This window comes from Globicephala melas, chromosome 6 (genome assembly GCF_963455315.2).
Source record: "Globicephala melas chromosome 6, mGloMel1.2, whole genome shotgun sequence".
Lineage (NCBI taxonomy): Eukaryota > Metazoa > Chordata > Mammalia > Artiodactyla > Delphinidae > Globicephala > Globicephala melas.
The window spans coordinates 12013352-12032626 of NC_083319.1; the positions used below are offsets into that span (position 1 = coordinate 12013352).

Here is a 19275-nt window from a genome sequence, read left to right on the forward strand (position 1 = left end):
CAATAGGAAGGAAAATGCCGAGTGGGGAGATGGGCGGGCTCTGATTGTCTTGAGTATCTTATGTAACTCTTTATGTGTATAGACCTTGTAGACTTAGTATCCTTGTGGAATTGATCCTTCTGCCACCGGTAAAACATGTATCGTTAGTATTCTCTAATAGAATGTTTATTCATTCAACAGGTATTTCCTATGGGGAAATGTTGGTCAAAGGTTACAAACTATAACATGAATAAGTTCCAAGGATCTAATGTACATTATGGTGACTGTAGTTAGTAATACTCTATTGCATACTTGAAATTTGCTAAGAGAGTAGATCTTAAGTGTCCTTATCACATACAAAGAAAAAGTAACTATGTGAAGTGATGAATATGTTAATTAACTTAATTGTGATGATTATTTCAAAATATATACATTTATCAAATCATCACCTTGTGCACTTCAAATCTGTATAATTTTATTTGTCAGTTAGACCTCAGTAAAGCCAGAAAAGACAAAAGAAACCAAAACAGGCATTCCCTGAGCACCTACTATGTGTCAGGCTTTGTATTGGGTATAGTGGATGCAGAGATGATTAAGACATGCACCTTATTCCCAGTGAGGTCACTGGCTGGTTAGTAAAAGAGGTAACAGAAGGCTGGGCTGCCAGTATTGCCCCCACTTCTCCAATCCCAGACCATTCTCTGTTGCTGTAAATGAAGGCATAATCTGGAACATGAATGTCACTGTTCAACTTAAAACCCTTAATGGTTCCTCATTTTCTTCTGAGTAAAATTCAAGCTCCATAATATGGCCTTTTATAATCTAGTCTCTGCCTGCCTCTCCTGGCACATCTCTTGCCGCTCTCCTACCCACTTATACCAGCAGCTTTGTTTCCATCCACAGGAACCATTCAGAGTGTCCCAAAAGGGCAGATCAGTAGCCAGTTCAGGATTGGAGATTATTTATCCAGCCAACGTTTTCTGGAGGTGTGCTCAGTGTGTTGGACCATAGGAACATAAAGATGCACAAGAAACAGTCACTGTTCCTGGAAAAGGAGAGATGAGCATGCTGGGAGCGGGAATGGAATGCATTGAGGCTGGAGGTGTGAACAAAAGTATAATGCGTTTGGGCAGGGAATAATAGTTTAGTCCAGCTGGAGCACAGGGTGTGTGTTTGGGAGGGACAAAAGATGAGACCAAAGAAGTAGGTGGGAAGGACCAGATGGGAAATGGTCTTCTGTCATAAAAACAAGTCTGGACTTCATATTTTGGGCAGTGGGGAATCAACTAAGGTAGTTAGGTCAGGTAATGACTAGACTAAGGGTGGAATGTTGGACCCAACCTCTTGTTGCTTCTCTGGTTCCTAGAATCTAGCCAAGCTCTCCCCACCCCAAATCTGATATTGGACTTGGGTCAGGGGACAGTTTGCTGAAGAGAATTCGTATCAGTATCACCTATCACCATTATCCAGTCATTCGTCCCTCATGCTTTAGGGGATTGTCTGTAGGTCTCTTCTGTGTTGGACCACTCTCCATGACAGTGTCCACTCCGTGACTTCTAAATTTCATGTAGGAAGGAAAGGAGCATCGTGATCCAGTGTGCCTTGCCCTGAGTGTGTGTGTGTAGGATTTGTCAACAATTGAGTATTTTATGGGAGTTTATGGGACTTCATTAAAGATGCTGGAGCAGAAGCACTGTGGGACATCAGAAGAGACCTCAGCAATAAACCGCAACTCCAAGCTCTGGAATGCAGTAAATGTTTAAGAGACTTCCTTCCTTTCATTACTGAATTTTACTTTACTTTTATACCAGTTAAGAGTTGTGTTTTATTGGTTGAAATTTCTTGATTCTGTTTTCCCCAGGTCTGTTTAAAAGCTACATTTTATCCTTGAGGATGTTTGGCTCCTGATAGAGGAAGTGCTGCCAGCGAATTCAATTAACTGGCAGAGCTCACAGATATTATACACGGATTTCTTTTTTTCCTTCTTTTTCACAACTGCTACATAAACACAGCTGGGTTTAATATTTGTCGTAACAAAGATTTAACTTGAATCGTTTTACTCTGGGTAATTAATGCTTGGAATCTCGGCTACTTCTTCATTCATTTGTGATCTGCGTTTTTGACTCTGGCTATCTAGATAATGAAGTGTGCTCCTCTAGGTCTTTGCCCTGCCTTAAAACTGCTTAATATTTGGCCGTTCCCACTAGAGAGCAGATGCTTTTCTTTGCAAGAATTGAATTTCTGTCAGCTCTTTTATGCATCATGTGTTTGGAACTGTAAGTGGATCAAGTTGTTCATCACAGCAGGGACACTGTGAAACACATCTATTATACACACTTCCCACCACCCCCCTTCCTGTTTTGTTTTGTTTTTTTTTCTCCCATGAGGAGGTGGAGATGCCCAGATCCCCTTGGGAGATATCTCACTCTGTGTGGATGTACCCATGTGATCCACCATGGATCCGGCCTGGCTACGTCCCTAAGCATGGAAATCTATATCCATTCAGCCCAGGATTGTTGCTGAGCCGAATCCTGCTTTTATCTTTGTAAACACCAAGCACTTCATTAACTCCCAAATACACATAAGTTTGGGTCACTAGATAAACCCACTAGGCTTAGCATAATGAGTGACATTTCAGTCATTGATGCCCCAGAAAATGTTAATTGTGAGCCCATTATTCTTTTTTATGCTAAAATAATGGCTTGGGTAGTTTTGGCTTTGGAGTTGGGTTAATGTGGAAGAATAATCAGCATCTATTAGGCTCCTGCTGTGTGCCAGGTACTGTGTGAGAGGCTTTGAAAATCTTGACATTCAATCTACATAATAATCCTGAGGGGAAGGGGAGGTACTTTACCCCTTTTTTGTTAAATGAAGAGAAGAAAATAAGATGCCTAAAGACATCCAGCTAATAGCAAGCAGCTGAGTCAGAATCTGAACTCAGGGTTTGCTAGACATACATTCATTGGTTGATCGATGCATGGATTTATTATACATGTTCATTACATGCAGCCATTGCTCCATTTGGGTTGTCCCATTCCACGTCAGGTCTCAGGCCAGCTGATCGGCTTTTATGAACACCTTTGTATCCATCTGAACATGAACTATTGGTGGTGATTGAAATCATTTATTTAGTTTTGCTTTTTCCATCAAGCTCAATGGAAATACAATCCAACTTCCCAAAGCAACCTACCATTTTCTTGCAGTTTTCATCTTGTGAATTTCAATCCCTAGATTCAGCTTTGAGCTGACAGCTGAAAATTCCAAATCTAAATAGTTTAGTTTGTCAATACAGCTTTGAAAAGCAGGAGTCTTGATGATGTTCCTACTGTGATATGCTCATCTTTTGGGCCTCAGATAATGCTAAAGGCAAAAGTGCATTCTAGTGCATTTTTCATTGATATCATTCAATTTGCAGGAGTCATTATGGGACATTCACATGTCTGAGTGAAAGACCGCTGATCTGTAGGATTAATTATAGTTAAATGGAGAGGTGGCTTTTGCTCATGAAGAAAGTCAGTCTCCTGATAAACATTTTTAGGTATGAAAAACTTTAGTCTTCCTCCGAATACTTTTCATTAGAAGCAAGCATTAGTGTCCTGGTTCATTAGCAATAGAGTAACTGCTTTGTTGTTGATCTGCAGTCCATTTTGTTGTTGAAAGATGCTGGTATTTTTTTTTTAAAAATTGAAGTGTATGTTGTAAAAAACATGCTTTATAACTTTCCTTTTACAAGAGTGTATCTCTCTTTTCAAAGGTAACTTACATTTGTATTTTGTGCCTTGTGTTTGCAAGAGACTGGTTCTTGGTTTATTCATGTTGACAACTGAAAAGCCTTAGACCTAATTAAAAGAATTTCCACGAGCACCTTTACTGAACCATTTCATTACCCAGCACTGCACAGATTGCATTGTGAAACATGATGATAGTTTAAATCTGACCTTTAAACCTAAACTGCCAGAAGTATGGGGGAGAAAACCCTTCTTTGAAAATACTCTATGGATACCTACATACACAGGCATACGTGCATGAACACATATGGATAGAAATAATCTTTATTGAATGACCACCTAATATTATAAATACACATTTACTTTGAGCTCAAATCTTGTAACCTTCTTTAGTGTTCAGCTGCATTAATTGTGTGTGTGTGTGTGTGTGTGTGTGTGTGGTGTGTTAAAACTAAATTGTTTTTTAGGGAAAACAAAGACAGTTTCACTTCGGGCCAAAAAAAAATGTGTTTGGAGGAAGATGACTATTACAAATAGATAGGAAAATGCAAAAATCTTTGCTCCTGTGTGTTTCCATTTACAATGCGGAGGTGCTGGGATTAACCAGGCAGGGAGGGGGCTGGAGTACACTGTGAGTGCAAGGCTCCTCCTGAGCTTTATTTGGCAGATAGTAGAAATGGACCTTTTTGTTTTTAAATTGTACTTTTTTACTCCAAGAATGTCATCCTGAGGACTTGATAGTTTGTTCTCAGGATGCTCAACAAAGCCATTATAGCATGTAGTTAAGTAGCCACTCACATAATGAAAATTGATCCTTTTGTCTGACAAAAAGCTGCTTAGAATTGTAATGCTCACCTCTTAACTTTCCGACTTAATACTCAGCCCATAAGATGTCAGGAGAGACAGAGGGAGCAAAGACCTGGGCCGCTGGGGTCATAGCCGGCCCCAGCTTGGAGCTCCGCGTAACTAGCACAGTCCCCACTCCCCCATGGAGAACCAGGCTCTTTGAGGGGAAAATCGGATGCAGAAGAAGCAATTAAAGCCAACCGAGGTCAAGGTACAACCATGTTCTCAAGTAAGAAACAGAAAAGCAAGGAATGAAAGGAGGCAATAATGGAGATATATTAAGTTGTGGAAAAAAATAAACCAGTATCGTGGACAAATCTAATTTGCTGGTCTGAGAAATCCTGGCAGCAGTAAGAATTAATGGAATAGCACAGACTTTGGAGTAAGACCGACTTGTGCTTGACTTTAGCCTCTGCCCCTTGCTGTACTATCTGTGTGAGATGGGGCTGAGGCTCACTTTTCTCATCTGTATAGTGGGGATAACTGTCTCTGCCTGGCCCACTTGTTCTGAAATTTTAATACAGTGCTGGGCATGAAAACACCTACCATGGCTATTGGTACCTAGTAGAATGCTTGATAAATACTAGTTCCTGTTCCTTTTTCCTGATGAATTCCTGGTTTTCTCAGAAACTATTACTGGGAAAGAGAGTGGGGTGAGATTGCCCTTACATATCAAGACTTTTTGCTTCAAATTTAGGCAAGAACTAACTAAGGCACAGAGAGATGCACCGTGCCATTTCATTGCCCACGTGAAGGTAGCAGAGGAGCCAATATACACATGCCCCTGAGGATGGGAAAACGAGGCAATAGTTCCTCCTCCCCTCTCCAGACCCAGACGTTCCCCAGGAGATCTTATAACAAAGCCTTGATGTCTAGTTTATTCACGAAAGGAAGAATCAATCTGCCTTAGTCCTTAAGGGCTATTTTATAAAGGGGGAGAGAAAGTAATTCTATTGCCCCCCTTCCAGCTGCTGCAGGTGTCTGATTTATCAAAAAAAAAAAAACAACTTTTAACTTCAGTTCTGACACTGAGCAGTTAATGCAAGTGGACCCCCTGCCCAGGATGACTTGAGTCAGATTTTGAGAAGAACTGTATCTCTACTTGCAGTGTTGTGCCAGCACTGAGGGTGGCCATGGTCCCTGCCTCCCTAGAACCTTCAGTCTAATGGAGGAGACAGACATTAATGGACTGCCACATACTACATCATCACTTTGCTGTTTGTCCCTGAAGGAAAGGTACAGGGAGAGTATATGACAAGGGAACCTTGGCCTAATCTGAGGGGGTCAGACCGAGGCAGTGGTATTTGAGCTGAGATCTAAAGGATGAATAGTAGTTGATCTAGGGCCTTGGGTTGTCCAGTATGGTAGCTACTATCCACATGTGGCTATTTAAATTTAAATTGATTAAAATGAAATAAAATTCAGTTCCTCAGTTGAAGCAGCTACATTTCAAGTGCTCAGTAGCAGCTACCACACTGGACAACACAGGTGACCGATTATCTGTGGAAAGGCCTGTTGCACGGTGCTGAATGCTAGGCAAGCGGGTGACGGTGGAGAGAGCACTCCAGACAGAGGAGTTAGCCTATCCAAAGGTCCTGGAGTATAAGAGAGGCCAGGGCAACTGGAACCCGGTTGGTGTGGTCGAAGCCATGGAGGGGGTACAGGAGCCTCAGATCTGAAAAAGGCTGGAGCCTTGCAGGCCAGGCTAGGACTGTCTTTATCCTCAGAGCAACAGGGAAGCTGCTGAAAGATCTTAAGGTGCCAGCACTGATGGAAAGAGGTGGATGGGAGTGTCTCAGAGGTGACTAGGTGAATAGCGTGCCGTCCTTATTCTCCTCTCCCCCTACAAATTGCAACCAAGTGATGAAGAAATAATCTTATACTTGTTGAGTGGTATAAATTGCAAGGGTTATCTTCATCGTAGCGGGAAGGAAGATATGTAAGCTGCTGGTTATACAAAAGAAGCTAAATATGATGATGAATACAATGGGAGAGCCCCTTCTGAAGTAGGAATAAGCTAACTTGTGCCTGGTCTGGGGGAGCTTGACTGCAAGCCCTCAGGAGCTGGGCCCTGATCACATGCAGCTCTGTTCCCAGCACATCTCCAGCATGGGGCTTGCAAAGATTAGGCATGAACAAAAGTAACAGAACTAATGTGCCCGGAGAAAGAACTATTTGTTCTGACAGGGCATCACAGAAAGTCAGCGGCTTTTTAAAAAAATATTTAATAGAAGAGTTTTTTTAGAGAATGAGATAAAGAGTATCCCAGGCTTAGGGATAGTTTTGAGGCCTCTGAGACTGAGTAGAAGATAAAGTTGGAAACAGAGCTGGAGCCAGACCCATAGAAGGCCTTGAATATTGTGCTAAGGAACTTGGACTTTATATGTTAGCACCATGGAGTCACTGAAAATTTTAGAAGAAGGAAGTGATATGATTCAACCTCTTGTTTTAGAAAGATAATTCAAAGTGCAAAGGATGGATTAGACCAGGAAGAAAACAGGAGAAGGGCCACCAGTTGAAAGACAGGTGCAGTAGTCCAGGTACTAATTAAACAAAACGCAAAGCCAGGCAGTTTGTTATGTCAGTTCTCCATTTACATGCATTATATTTTAATCCTCACAGTGTATGTATGTTACAACTACCTCATTTTACAGCAAAGGAAGCTGAAGCTCAGAAAGGTTAAGAAAGTAAGGAAGACTGATTTCTAATCTTAGACTTGGCTCTTGTGACTCAAGCTCTACACTCTACTGCCTGAGGAGTGCGCGGGGATAGAGGAGCAAGTGAAGCCAAGAGACCCCAGAGGTAGAGCCTGTAGTGACCAGGGCAAACAGGAAGAGGGTGCGGGACGGGGTGGGGAACGCTGCGTATGTTACTGGACATGTGGCACGTGCAGTGTTGTGTAAGACTGGCCCCGTTGTCCACTTTAATTCATTCAGCCACCAGAGCTTCATTTTCCTTGCAATTTTGGTTGCATCTTAGTGATGACCCTCTGCAAAAGGGAAATGGATGAGTATCAATTTCTCCCCCAATCCTTCCCAACTGAGACCGTTTCTTCCAATGATCATTCACTGAAGAATGTAATCCTAGACTTTCCTCCAAGCACGGAGGCTCGGCCATTGGAAATGCCTTTTAAGATGTCAGAACACTCGCTCATCTGTTCTTTTATTTAGCAAAAAGTGCTGAATGATGACACTGGGCCAAGTACTGCTGGACCACTGCTGGCCCTTCTAGGAACTCACAGTCTAGCAGGAAAGGTAGTAGACACTACAATTCACTGACAACTCGCAGTCCAAGGGGGCCCAGGCTGGGCGTCATTAAGCCTGTCTTAGTGGTCAGGGAATGCTTCACAAAGGAGGGGACATTTGGATTCCCTCTCTCCTTTAACCCAAGGCAATGTTTAATTTGACTATTAAAGAAAAATACCTCATTTAAATTCTGTATTATAAAAGTAACATGTTTTTTTATAAAGCATAATCAAAACAATCAGAAGTGCATAAAATAGAAAGTGAAAGCATCCCTACATGGTTAAAGTTTGATACGTGGCATTTTAGATTCTTACTACGTATACATATAAATGATTTTTATACATATATATTCTTTTAAATGATTCATGTTATATATATTGCTCTGTAACTTGTGTTTTCTCCCCATTTGGGTGTAGTTTGTGGACATCTTTTCATGTTAGTTCACAGAGTACTGCCACTTTTTTTTTTTTCAGCAGCTATGCAATATTTCAAGGATGTGGTATAATTTACTTAATAGGCCCCTACTCATGGACACTTGGATGGTCTTTCAAAGGGTAAATAGATGTTCACAAGTAGGACAGAAAGGGACAAGGGACAACTCCATCTGAGTTGTCAGCATGTGTTTGGGCTGGAGGGTAGTATATGCTTCTAGATAGCAATTCAGTATCAATCAAATACCCATTACGGGGGGCCAAGGGAAGCGAGGCCAGCTGAGGAAAGCGTCACGGACTACTCGGAGGAGTTGGGATGTTTTCCTGCAGGTGGTGATGGCCAAGGGTGGGGGCACTGAAGGATTTTGATAGAGATCAGATTCATATATTTCCAAGAATACTGGGACAGCTATGGGTAGATGGCGTTGAAGGAAAACTAAAGACAGAGAGCCCATCTGATCTGGGAAACTACTCCACTGATCTGGGCCAGAGAAGATGGGTAGAGCTGAGCAGCACAGGGCCAAGGTCATGGGCACTGAGAGATTCAGGATATATTGGCAGGAGGGTGGTAAGATGTGGAGAATGGTTGTAGGAAGGGAAGGAGAAGAATGGAATCTAACATCTGAATCTAGCCTAGGAGACTGGCTGGATGATGCTGCGGTATCCAAGATGGGAAAAGAGGAGGAGGAGGGAAGTTAAGATGCTGACAAGTTCAATTTTGTACTCTCTTCCCTTTGTTTTCTATCTCCATCCTGATACCTCAATAAAGGAGGAAACCACCCTTGCTGGCTTTTCTGTCCCCCCAAATTATGCCTGATGATCCCTGATGTTAATGACTTGACTAGCACCCCCAGGAGCACTCAGAGCAAGTTGGGTTTTAGATGTATGACTGTGGGTTATTTAAGCCTTAGATTTTCCTTCCTCACTTTTATTTAAAGGACAGTATGCTATCACCAGTTATCAGTTGTGCATATACTTGAAGTTTCAAAGTTTGAAGTGCTGACAAAAGCTTCTCCTTGTTGTAGGGTGAGGAGAGGTCTTCAGGAGTCTTGGCCTGAGTGGTCACAGGGGCACCAGGAGCCCAGGACCACTTGGCTGGTTCCAGAGCAGCTGGGGCAGGCCGGAAGGCACACACTCCTATTTGCTTAGTTACAATCAGCAACGGCTTCTTTGTGTAAAATGGTAATGAGGCCATTAGGAGAGGCTCACCTGAAGTGCAGCCTTGTGAGTCCAAGGTAATTAAACACCTCCCGAACGAAAGCAAAAGGCCAAGGAAGGTTAAGTGAGGAATAATCTGCGGCACAGGTGGCCCAAGGGCTTTGAGGAGACAAAAGAGAGACACCGGCTTGTACTGTTTCAAAGGATGGAAATGTCACCCTCGTCCTGGGAAAGGCAGGACTTTTATTATTTGGAGGGTGAGAAGTGGGCAATATTTTTAACATTTTAATAAAGCATATTTCTTTTTCACATTGCTATTTCAAGTTGGAGGTCCATGACAGACTGCCAGGGCACTGAGTGGCCTGTGCTGCTTCTCGTGAGCTCTCACCACTGTGGTGCTGGGGCGCATGTGTGCCAGAATCGGGGGGCGGGGGGGGTCACGATAAACTGAATATTTTCACCCAGGTGTCATGACAGACTCCAGGCTGCTTCCAGAGGAAAATTGTTTTCCTTGGCCCACGTCTGAGTGGAGATGGGGTGGCCGCCCCCTCAACGCATGTTCCCGTCCCTTCTGACTTAGCCAAGAAGTAGATCATCCCACCTTCACTCACTAGATTGTCCAAGCATGTGGCACGCCCCTTGAGTAGCAGCACAGGATTTCTTCCCCTACACTCAGTAAACACGGATCCTTTTTATTTTAAAAGATTTGGCAACAGAGGATTCTTGCCATTCGGTTTCTTGCCTCAGAATCTCTGCTGTCTCCACATAAAAGCTTATACATGAATGTTTTTAGCAGCGTTAATTATTATTATTAATTAATATTATTAATAATGAAGCTGATGAAGAGATAAAATGTGGTCTTTCCATAGGATGAAATATTATTCAACTGTGGAAAAGAAGGAAGTACTAATAAGTGCTACAATGTGGATGAGACATGTTTATAATGAGCAGTATGCTAAGTGAAAGAAGCCAGTCACAAAAAAAAGACCACCTATTGTAGGATTCCACTTGTAAGAAACGTCCAGAATAGGCAAATTCATAGAGACAGAAAGTGGGTCAGTGGTTACCAGAGACTGGGGTGAGGGAGGAGGGTGAGGATTAGTGGGGAGTGAGAAGTACCTGCCAGTAAGATGGGTTTTCTTTTTGGGGTGATGAAAGTGTTCTGGAATTAGATTATAGTGATAGTTCTACAACATTGTCACTATACTAAAACTACTGAATTATAGATTTTAAATGAATGAATTTTATGATATGTAAAATATATCTTAAGCTATTACAAACCCCTTATCAGAAGCTTGGTAATAAGAAATAATGTCCATGGAGCATTTCAAGAGTATATGTAATCCGGGCTTCCCTGGTGGCGCAGTGGTTGAGAGTCCACCTACCGATGCAGGGGACATGGGTTCGTGCCCCGGTCCGGGAAGATCCCACATGCCGCGGAGCGGCTGGGCCCATAAGCCATGGCCTCTGAGCCTGCACGTCCGGAGCCTGTGCTCCGCAACGGGAGAGGCCACAACAGTGAGAGGCCCGCATACCGCAAAAAAAAAAAGAGTATATGTAATCCATCCCAGATTCTTAATATTTTTAGGTTCACAGGCACCTTTAGGAACCTGAGGATAGCTATACAGCCTATACCCAGAAAAATGATCATTACTCATTCATATTAAAAATTTGTAGATGATTCATGGACCACCTGCATCTAATTTCCTATTTCATCTTTAAATTTTACCCTAAATTTTATCCTTAAATAATGTCAGGCCCGTTAGGTAGTCCTATATCTAAGCCCCATATAGATTTCTGAAATGTTCTCTTCATATGTCACCTACATGCTTAAAAACAGTCATTAGCTTTACCTTTATCTCAAAATGAAGGAAAAAATTTCGTAATGTATTCACAGCTCTTTACCCCTGCCTTTCCCTCTATCCTCATTTTAAGCCATATTCTCCATTCTCTCCACTGAAGCCACAGTTCTCCCTAGTCTCTGAACTCCTCCTCACTACAGTGTCTTTGCAAATGCTGATCCCCGTGTTTGGTACACTGTTCCTTCCCCTCTTTGCAAGTTAATTACTTCAGCTCATCCTTCAGATCTCAGTCTAAGCCTGTTTCTCTCTGGGAAGCCTTCCTTGACCTCCTTGGTGAGCTCTATCACAGGCTTGTCATGGTAGCAATGTCATATGTATTGGTATTTTCTTCACGAGAATATAAGTTTAATGAGGGGAGGACCCTTGTCTGGTTTTGCTCACCATTGTATCACCATTGACTCAAGGCTACCAAGTTGCACAATTCCAGGGACACTTTTCACATGGAACATAGTGTGAGTGGTGTGCCCAGAAGTTGTGCAATATGGCTTCCTGAGATGGATGGCATATTGGAAACAGACCAGGAAGCTTAATGTAGTCTCTGACGTTGAGGGCAACAACCGTCATGTCACACAATCTTTCCTGCATTGAGGACTCATAGGAAAAAATCTCTTTTCATTCTCACTTTCAGGAAATTTTGTGTTCATGTGTGCAACTGCTTTGGACCCAAAGAATCTCACAACTTCTCATGTTTCCCTTTTTGCTTCGCCATGACTTTCTTGTCTATTTTGTTTTAATCTGTTGGGTGCATATCTGTAAGCTATATAAGTGTGTTTCTGTAAGTCTATATAATGACTATTCCTTTAGAATATGAGGTTTATAATAATATATTATACATATTATATATACTTTATATATATTTAATAAATATATAATTTATAGTACATTTAATAAATACATATTTGAGTATGAGGTATATTATAATCTGTTATAAATAAGCCATTTATTTCTAATATTTGTAAGTAATCTGAAGAGGAAATGGAATTGGAACTAAAAAAATTTGTGTAGTTTGGGCTCAGATTATAAGACTTCAATTACTATTCCAACTTGGTCACTTCTTGGGTTTGTTACTAGGCATGTAATATAACCTCTCTGAGACTGTTTCACCCTTGTAAGATGGGAGCACAATCCCTTTTCTACAGGATTGTTGAAAGAAGTAAGAAAATTTATGTGAAAGCAATTAACCTGGCACATTGAAACTGCTTAGAAAGTGGTTTTGTTTTTGTTTTTATTAGATACTCCCTAATAGGAGCAAGATTTATTTAAATTTCAAAAACCTGCCCCAATACTGAATGTGTGTTTGTTCTCCCAGCAGTTGATGTGTCAAATCCATCCCCATCCTGGGGGTTCTCTAGAGCTCTGTGTGTGCTGGGTGTAGCCAGCCATCCTCCTCCGACCCTGCCCTCAGCCTCTCTCTCCTTTGTGTCACCAGATCTCTTCACTGAAGAACCGGCTGAAGAAGGTCTCCACAACAACTGGCGATGGTGTGGCCAGAGCCTTCCTCAAGGCCCAGGCCGCTTTCTTCGGCAGCTACCGAAACGCTCTGAAAATAGAGCCGGTGAGTAGCTTCTTGGCATGTCATGAATCCATGTTTGGTCAGGGCCACAGGAAACCTGCTATTCATCTGGTTGTTGAATTCACCAAAAGAGGTTGTGTGTGTGTGTGTGTGTATTGGAGGGCTGGGGGAGTGGCCTCCCCTCGAGCTACTTCTTAGCACGAGGAAGCCGAGCTGCCCTGTGTGAAGCACTCTCTGCTCCTGTGAATGTTAGGGCCCCTCCCCTCCCTGGTCAGTAGCACCCTCTGTGGGTCACAGTGCTCAGCACTGCACACACACCTGCTCTCACTGAGGAGTCCAGTAAGCCTGTGAGGTAGCAGTGATCATCTCCACTTGACAAATGGGGAAACCAAGGCTCACAGAAGCAACGACTTGCTGACCAGTGGAGGGGCCAGGTAGGTCGGCCCCGTGCCCATGCTTTCCCACTGTGCCTCAACGCCCTTTTCCTGCACGGGGACCTCTACTCCACACTTGAGAAAGCAAGGCATCCAGGGAGCTCACTTCTTAGATGTTCCCAGAGTGGTCTTGATGTATTGACTACAAAGTATACTGAGGACTAGGGAAAAATGTCTTCTGCCTCCATGGCCCTTCAACCTTTCTGAGACTCTGTTGCCTCATCCGTGAGGTGATTAGTTATAGTGTGGATATGAAGACACCAGGTCATCCCTAAAACCAAAGAAGCTACCAGCTCTCCCAGCTTCAGTGAGAAGCTGTCATCGGATATCCGCCTCCTCGTAGGCTCTTGGCCAAGGAGAATGGAGAAATTGGCCCAGGGACCTGGGTCGCTGCATAGGAGAGGACATTGGAGGGGACCTTGCTGACAGCCCTTTTCTCTAGGGAGCACGGAGCTCCATTCATCCTGAACAGGCGGAGATGGCAGTCACACTCAGCCTAGTCACAGTGGCTGTGAGGGACCAGCCCAGGTCACACTGCCTGTAGGTCAGGATGTTTGTTTTTGTTTTAACCCATAGCATTTTATTAGATTAAATGACAGAAGATGAGTAGATATCAGGCAGTGCATTTCATGTGCAGACTCTGACAGTGACTCTTGACCATGCTTCCTCATAAGCCACAGTTATACCTTGCTAAGTACTTTTTCACTATTATGACTCCATTGCGTGTGTAAGTGAAGCACAGAGTGATAGCAAACGCCTTGTTTTCCCTTCACCCAGGGCGCATGCTCTGTGAAGTGGCTGGGGCAGTGGCTGCTCAGGGAGCAGCAGCCTAATGCCACCTTGTTCCTTGTCTTCCATCCAACACTTGGGCCTGACTCGCTAGGCTGCCTCAGCTTCAGGCAGTGTCATGGTCACATAATAGAAGGGATGCACTCTCTTTGCTTCCTAAGAAATACTTCCCTTAGGTCCTAAAAAGCCCTTCAGCTTAAAGCAAGTTTCTCACATCCTGCTTGTCTCCAAGACAGATGGCTCTGATTCTTTGTCCTGACCTTGGGCCCATCCAAACCAGTCAGGTTCAGTGCTGTTTTGAGAGCTGGTATAATTCAAGGAAAATTCTGTCTTCTTCCCATCTTTAAAGTGAGAATGGGACAACTGGCCCAGTCCTTTCCTTAGGCTGCTGGGAACTGATAGACATGAAGTATTTCCACTCTTACAGTGACATCATTGTTGTCATGTATACGTCTAGAATCCAGAGGCTGTTGAGTCTGGTGCATATTGCTGGGTGTATGATCCGGGCAAAAGTTGCTCCTCCAGAGAAGTTTATGGTTGTACTTGCACTTGGCTCTCAAAGGCATCGGATTTAAGGATGGAAGTCCTGGAGTTTAAAGCCTGGCTCTGTACTTGGGCACTTAATCTCTCTGAACTTCAGCTTCTTCACTGTGAAATGAGAATAAGCATACCTATCATTCTGCATTTCCAGATGGTTATAAGGAGCTAGTGAGCCATAGAACCTCTCATAGGAAAGCTGAAACTTGGAAAAAGAAAGACAGCAGCATCCCTTCCTGTGGTGGGCATGGGGTTATCTGAGTGAGCAAAGGCTTGGAGGCAGGACCCTTCATGGCCCCTTTGTCTGGAGTCATGGGTTTGGGTGGGGAGATGGGGCTGCAGGAAAGGTTGGAGCCGGATTTGACAGAGCCTTGGATGGTAGGCTAGGAGTGTGGGCAGAGATGAGGTGTGACTGAAGTCATGTTTGACCAGTAATCCAGTGCTGGACTGAAAAGGAAACTGGAAGCAGAGACTGGGGGACGGCTGGGGAACTCAGAAGAAAGCCCTCCAGTGGTTACACCAGGAAAAGGTACCACGAAGAAGAAATGACTAGATGAGTCTAGAAATAGAAAAAATATGGGAGATGAGGGGCAAGAAATGTCAAAATATCTCCCAAGATTTGGATCAGGAAGAGAATGATGATGCTCATAGTAGAAAAAGGGGAAGCTTGAAGTAAAGGTGTCCCCAGTAGCAGATTTATAATGATAAAAACATGGAATGGACTAAGTGTCCATAATGATAAACAACTGGTTAAGTAAATTAAAGTATATCCATATGATAGAATATTATATAGCCATTAAAAGTAGCATTTTGAGGATAGGCTGATGAGTTTGGTTGTAAACATGGTACATTTCATTGAATTTTAGCTGTCATTCCATCATAAGATGTACCACTATTGCATGTATCATTAAGAAAGGGTGCTGCCAATTATAATTGAAGGATGCCGTCAATTGTAAGACATCCAGATTTCAGAGATGTTAAAATGTGAAGAAATTTGTGTCTTAGAATCAGTGAAATAAGGCAGACTTGTCGTGCTTTGGTCTGATTTATCTGTACTAGAATGGCTTTTTTCTGTAAGGCCAAGAGGGAAGCCAGAGGGCCTGAAAGTTTCTGACCAAGCCTCACCATGTTATCTAGATGGTTTTTAAACCATAGATTTAATTATAGCCAATTTTCCTCATCTAAAAAATGGAATAACAACACTTCCAATGCCAGATTGTTTGTGACATTAATTAAAATAATGACTGCACAGTGCATGTGAGCTCAAGAAGGGGTCAGGGGTTTTAGAGTCAGGCCACATGGTGGGGGTGGTGCATGGGGAACGGTGACTGGGTGAGCCTGCTTGGGTGACAGGCAGCACAGTGCTGAGGGGATAGGGGCCACATTGTCTTTAGTTGTTTCTCTGATTATTTAAAAAAACCAAAAAACCAAAAAAACCCTGCTCTTGGTTTTAAAAAAAAAAAAAGGTTTAAAGTAACAGGACTAGGGACTTCCCTGGTGGCGCAGTGGATAAGAATCCACCTGCAGTACAGGGGACACGGGTTCAAGCCCTGGTCCGGGAAGATCCCACATGCCACAGAGCAGTAACAACTATTGAGCCTGCACTGTAGAGCCCGCAAGTCACAACTACTGAGCCCGCGTGCCACAACTACTGAAGCCCATGCGCCTAGAGCCTGCGCTCCACGACAAGAGAAGCCACCACAATGAGAAGCCCGTGCACCGCAACGAAGAGTAGCCCCCGCTCGCTACAACTAGAGAAAGGCTGCACGCAGCAATGAAGACCCAACGCAGCCAAAAATTAAATTAAATTAAATCTTTTAAAAAATAAAATAAAGCAACAGGCCTAGAAATGAGAAAATACCCATAATCCTACCATCTGGAGTTGAGATAACATGTTAACATGTTTCTACCAAGGTTCTAGTGTTTGGGGGGGATTTTATTTTGTTTTGTTTTGTCTGTTTGTTTTTGAGCCTGTTTTCCTCATCTTTTTTAAAAAATTTTTATTGGTGTATAGTTGATTTATAATGTTGCGTTAGTTTCAGGTGTACAGCAAAGTGACTCAGTTATACATTTACATATATCCACTCTTTTTAGATTCTTTTCCCATATAGGCCATTACAGAGTATTGTGTAGAATTCCCTGTGCTATACAGTAGGTCCTTATTAGTTATTTTTTCTATATACAAGGGGGAGGGGGGATAAGTTGGAAGATTGGGGTTGTTTTTGTTTCATTTCGGTTTGGGGTTTTGATCTTTTACTTTTAGTTAGTTCAGATATTCCTGGCAAAGCAATCCAGTTCCCTGTTATTTAGTTTTGTCTTTTAGTGCATCGTAAGCATTTTTTCATATCATATAAAAACTCCTCTTTTTTTTTTTTTTTTTTGCGGTACGCGGGCCTCTCACTGTTGTGGCCTCCCCCGTTGCGGAGCACAGGCTCCGGACGCGCAGGCTCAGCGGCCGTGGCTCACGGGCCCAGCCGCTCCACGGCATGTGGGATCTTCCCAGACCAGGGCACGAACCCGCGTCCCCTGCATCGGCAGGCGGACTCTCAACCACTGTGCCACCAGGGAAGCCCTGAAAACTCTTCTTAAACATTGGCTGCACATCTCCCATCAGGTGACCCCAGTGGGTCTCAACTCTGGCTGTGGATCAGAATCACCTGTGGGGCTCTTAAAAAGGCAGATGTCTGGGCCCTACTCACAGAGATTTTTATCAGGTTCTTGCCATCTGAAACCAGTGCCGAGGCCCACCACATTATCCCAGCACTGGTCCTTTTGATTGTCAGTAACCTTTCACCATCTTAAACCACACTGTGGTGAACATCTTTATATAAACCTTCATTCCATGGTCTGAATTATTTCCCTTGGCAGCATCCCCAACGTGGTTTTACTGGGTCAAAGGGCCCGAGTACACTTATGGCCTTCGATTCATAAAGTAAAGGAGAAAGCTGGTGGCCAGAAGTGGTTGGTAGCCTTGAGGGGAGACTCTGGGACAGGTCAAGTGGAGAACAGTCCATGGCTGAGGACGAAGACTGCCTGCAGGGGCGGGCTGGGAGGAGCGTGTGGGCACAGAGGGTGCCAACGGGGCGCACCGCACAGTGCAGCCTGGGGGCTTTTCCCACCTGGGCCAGTGGCTGCCATCATGGGACTTGGGTCACTGAAAAGTCACAGGGTTTGGGTTTTTTAAAACATGAAACATCACAGACTCGATGGTGCTCCTTTCTGCTCGGCTCCCGCAGGACCCCTCAGGAGGAGCCAACCCCAGCCCAAGAAGCACAGATGGGCCACAGCTCCTCCGCGGCCCAGAGCTTGCTTGAGATTTTCAACTCCTTGGCCTTTTTTTCTCTCCTACTGGAAAAAATTTAAAACGCAGCTGGCTGGGGAGTCTCAAGCTTTATTTTCTTTCCCCTGCCTGGAAGAGAAGAGGAAGGTGGCCCCCTTGCTGAGGCCCGGCCATGTGCCAGGTGCCAGGCTGCTCTTCTCCGTCCGTGCCTTCTGCCATGTGCCTGTCCCAGAGCCAGAGGACCTTTGTGGGCTCCCCGGTAGGGTCTCTCTTCAGGGCCAAGTGACCTATTCCTCCCGAGGATCAGAAAGTGAGACGCCAGCGTGTCCAACCACAGCCGAATCTCCTACCTGCTCGGCAGCCTCCAACAGGCTTCACCCCTGAGTTGCTTTGCATCCGTAGTCTCAGTAATTCCCCGTGACTGCCCCTTGCTGTCCGCGTTACAGATTTGGGAGAGGGGCTGAGGTTGCCTTGACTTCCTGGCAAGTAGCAGAGGCCAGGAATCGGACTCAGGTCGGCCTGACTCAAAAACCCAGGTTTCTTCCACCCCACCCTCTCGCCTGCCTTTGTTCTGGTTTCCTGGTGTTCCACGTTAACAACTCTTTCTCTGCATTTCCAGCGCTGGGCATGGGTCATAGCATAGCAGAGGCATCAATGCATGTATTTTGGAACAGTGGTTGGAAGGATGGGTGAAAGAAATGGAAGAACAGAGAAGTGTGTGGGGCCGGGTTTGGCCCTTGACCCCTGTTCAGTACATACACATTGCTCCTGCCCTGTCTTTAGGCTTTGGAGATTGGTCCTGCCTGGCAGAGGGGAGAGTGTAGGCAAATCAGAAGGGCATGTGACCCATTTTTCAATCACTCAGAGAATATCAGGTGCAAAGCCCAAGGTATTTAACAATATCGGCCAAGCCAACTTGTTCTTCTCCACTTAAATGACAGAACCACAAGCAGCCAGGCAGCTCCATTTGGAAAAACCCCCTTTATCCGTGTCAAACGACAGCCCAGGCTCCAGCTCATTTATTTAGGCCTTTCTTGCTCTCTGACACGCCTCCTAGCAGTTGCCAGGCAACTCTGGGAGTAGCAGTGTGTGTTAGGGATTAACTAGTTAGGGCTGGGGTCCTTTTTGGCAGGAAGGGGATAAAAGACAAATGATTTTAATTGCTAGGCCAAGCATCATTTCTCTGCTGGGTAGAAGATTGCAACTTTGGGAGGATGTGTATAGCAGTGTGGGTCTTGAATTTGCCTCGAGTCCCCTTTCTCCCTCCTAGGGAGAACGAATGAATTTTAAAAAGAATCTTACTTTACCTCACTCCTTTGTTTAAAATTATATCATCTTGAAAAAAAAAATTATATCATCTTGAAATCTGAATAAGACTAAACCACCACCCTCTCTTTGGAAGACACAGTGCCCTCAGTTTTAAAGAACTTTCAAAAAAAGAATTGTGTGCTTTAATTGCATCCTTTTTTCTGT

General features: G+C 43.9%; 1 protein-coding gene across 3 annotated transcripts in view; it reads left to right on the forward strand.

Annotated features, from left to right (window-relative positions):
• DENND1A (DENN domain containing 1A) overlaps positions 1 to 19275 on the forward strand; it is a 532587-nt gene that overhangs the window by 368825 nt on the left and 144487 nt on the right. For all 3 annotated transcript variants that reach the window (XM_070045680.1, XM_060300451.1, XM_060300453.2), the window contains exon 12: positions 12679 to 12804. In XM_070045680.1, coding sequence (XP_069901781.1) covers positions 12679 to 12804 — 126 coding nt within the window. The remainder of the gene's footprint in view (positions 1 to 12678; positions 12805 to 19275) is intronic.